General features: G+C 51.8%; 1 protein-coding gene across 1 annotated transcript in view; it reads left to right on the forward strand.

Moving 5' to 3' along the window:
* LOC123105539 (blue copper protein) overlaps positions 1-1,688 on the forward strand; it is a 4,013-nt gene extending 2,325 nt beyond the window's left edge. The window contains exon 2 of the mRNA XM_044527624.1: positions 862-1,688. Coding sequence (XP_044383559.1) covers positions 862-1,319 — 458 coding nt within the window. The 3' untranslated portion in view covers positions 1,320-1,688. The remainder of the gene's footprint in view (positions 1-861) is intronic.
* Positions 1,689-3,451: the final 1,763 nt, after the last annotated feature.

Here is a 3,451-nt window from a genome sequence, read left to right on the forward strand (position 1 = left end):
AGGCGCGCGCGGGCGCGGGCGCGGCCAGGCGCCCCCCTTCCTCCTCCTTCCTCCCTCCTCCCTCCTTTCCTCGCTCCTTGACCTCGCGGGCGGTGTGGCTGCTGCACATGCCGTGCCAAGGAGGGATGGTGGTACGCGGCGGCGAGGCCCGTGCCTAGGAGCGTGCGGCGGACGGTGGCGGGCTTCCTCGATGGTGCTGAAGACGGTGTCGAGCTGCGGTGCCGCCACGCGTCCTCGAAATGCGTCTTGGGTGGGGGGACGGCTGGGAAAAATTTTGTCCCAGGGTCAAAATCTTCGCCGGCAGCCCCCCAGGCGGCGAAAAAAATGCCTCCTGAGGGGGCCAACGGCTGGAGATGCCCTTAGCACAGAAGAGTTAGAAAATGGCTTCAGTACTGCATTTTGGCCATGTGGTGTGCCTGATGCTCCAGCATGCCAGTTGCATTTCAGTACATAAGCACCTAGCAGGTCTGAAAGCCTTAGGAAATCATTTGCATATTGTCAAGCTACTGGGAAATGAGTAATAGCCTCATCTTCCAGGATAGTAGTGTGGACTCCTCATTGGTTGTAAAGTGAAGCACTTTGACACTTTCAATCATGAGTAAATCAGAAGCATGTGTGTACCAGCTTGCTAGCTATAGCTTTGGCGCGGAAAGCCAGTGTACTCCTTTCCTTCTGTCGATCGACCGATCTACCTACCTTGTGATGCACGTTTTGGTTCCGTTCCCGACACTTTGCGTGATCATTTCATCCATTTGGTGTGATCCAAAAGATGATCTAAAAGTAATCAGTTTCTAATTAATTGCCTGCGGCGATCATGGGTTCATGGCGCCAATCTGATTTGCGTGTCTGCACTGCACGCAGAGTTCAAGTACCCGCAGGGCATCCACAACGTGCTGGAGGTGAACAAGGCGGACTACAGCAGCTGCACCAACTCTACGCCCATCGCCACGCACACCTCCGGCGACGACAAGGTCACCATCAAGAGCCCCGGCCACCGCTTCTTCATCTGCGGCGTGCCGGGCCACTGCACCGCCGGCCAGAAGCTGAACGTCCGCGTGCTCAAGACACAGAAGGCCCGCTCCTCGGCCCCGTCCCCGTCCCCGGCGCCCTCCGCCACCGCGCCGGCGCCGGCCGCGGCGTCCCCGCGCGCCGGAGACACCAGCGGCAGCAGCGCCTCGACCCCTCCCGCCGCGGCGACGACGTCTGACGGAGGGGCAACGACGACCGCGCCCGCGCCGAACTCCAACGGCGCCGCCGTCGTCCGCGCGGGCTATGCCGTGGCATTGGCCATGGCCGCGTCCATGGCGATGCTACAGTAGTTTGCGATCCTCCATTCCATCGGTCTGGCGTGCATCTCTCGGTGTCCGATTCTTTTTCCTGTTATGCGTGGAGTGTTAATTCTTGGTACTTGATTTCCGATGGTTTGAGGGCATGTTCGGTTTGGCAAGGATTGCCGTGGATTAAGAGTGATTGATTGGCAGGACTTTGAGCTATATTCCCTGCTAATCCCTGCCAAACCTCCTCAAACCGAACAGGGCAAGTGTTTTGCACCTTATCTCTGTTTTTACCTGTTTTTGACTCTGGTGTGTATCCATGGATATTTTGTACCTGTGTTTCGTATATCAGCGCTGTAAAAGTTACATGTTGCATATGCATTATTTCTTGGGAAGGTAATTGTGATTTTTCTACTGTTGTTGGACGATTTTTTTTGTGAGAATACTGTTAGTGGATTTAGGGTGTGTTTGGTTCCAGTCTTGAGCAACTCTAGGAGAATCTCTAGAAGTCTGCATTGACCCTCAAAACTGCAAATACAGGTTTAAACCCAACTCTATCAGAATCGCTAAAGTGTAGAATATCCATATATTTTCAGGGTATAACCTAAAAAATCACCTGCCTCCTAGGACCTTCCCCAAATAATCCCATCGTTGGCGGGAGGGAAGTTTCACCCCAACCAACCTCCAACCTCTTCTTCCTCCCACGTCGCCTAAGTGACTTTGTTTGTCAACGCCATGGACACTGCCTACCACCCCGTGTGCTCTCCCCTCCTCTGCGTGACCTCATGTCGCTGCCCATGCACGCCTCCCGAGCCAGTTGTGTCGTCGCACTATCAGCATGGAAGTGTGGTGCCATCGTTTAGTGCAGCACCATCTCCCCCTCCCCCTACCCACACAGACCGTTGATGTCCAGCACCGCCTCCTCGAGGACCCGGTGCCTCCTGGCACAAGCATCCCGCGTCGATGCATCCTCTGATCGTAGCCACGAAGGTGCCTCAGAAGACTAAGGCAGCGCCGATGTGCGGTCGGGTCCTACCATCCCCATGACCCCTCCCCTTGAAGCTCTTCCATCGGCTGCCATGGGCGGCGACGACGTTGGCATGGTAGACACTACTCAGGTGTTTGGTATAATGCCAACATGGTGAGGGAATCATCTTTTTTTTTGGGTCCAATTGTGGTTGTAGCTTTGGTAGTGAATGTTCTCGTTGAATGCTAGTGATCAAGCCATAGCTGGTGTTGATTCTTTCATGAGCATGATAAACAATCTCGTGGGCCATGGACAACATTTATTTCTCAATGTCAAATGCTCATGTAGAAGGAAAAAAAATATGGCATGCAGGTTAGCACGTTGGTACTCTGAGTGATCGAAAGAAAGAAAAATCATTAGTCAATTATAGGATAGATGAGGATGTGGCCTTGGTGGTGGCATGGGAGACTATGAAAATTGATGCGGTAAGATGAATGATCAATCTAACATCAACTATTGGAGGTGCACTGAAGAGAACGACCATCACAATGTGAAGATACCTTCCAACCGAACACTCAGTCACTCGCACATCATTGAAGCCCGATTCAAGAGTTTTGCAACCGGTGGGCGGGACTTCCTCCAAGTGGTGTGCCATTGTCGGATCATGTGAGTACTATGATCATATCATCAACTCTCCAGTGTACTTGATATCTTGAAACCATATTTTTCTTATGAATTGTTCAATAGAATGGGTGACCTACATCCAAGAGAAATACAAGACAATACCTAGTTAAAACGAAAGCCATTTATCTTCTACCACAGTTGGACATTGCTCAAGAATAATGCTAAAGAGTGGCATACAAGATGACGAGGCACCATCAAATAGACCGACATGAAGCTACTCCTCCTCTTTAGAGGACAAAGGGAGATGGCGAGGGGGAAGCGGTGGAGATGAGGAGGGGAGATCAAGATAACTCTGGGGTTGTGGCGCCCCCATCCAACCCTCAGGCATCCCTCTAAAATAACTTGGGAGAAGTTTTTTACTATGTGTTTTGTGTCTCAATACTACAAACGTGACATACACACTTTTGCTTTGGGAATCCATTTCTAGAAAGGAATTGTCAATTGGGAATTATCGCTCTTGGTGGGCTTAGGGTTCTTTTCCCCCTCCATAGAGGGATCAACCATCATGGGCCCCATGTGCCTTTTC

Source organism: Triticum aestivum, chromosome 5A (assembly GCF_018294505.1).
Source record: "Triticum aestivum cultivar Chinese Spring chromosome 5A, IWGSC CS RefSeq v2.1, whole genome shotgun sequence".
Classification (NCBI taxonomy): Eukaryota; Viridiplantae; Streptophyta; class Magnoliopsida; order Poales; family Poaceae; genus Triticum; species Triticum aestivum.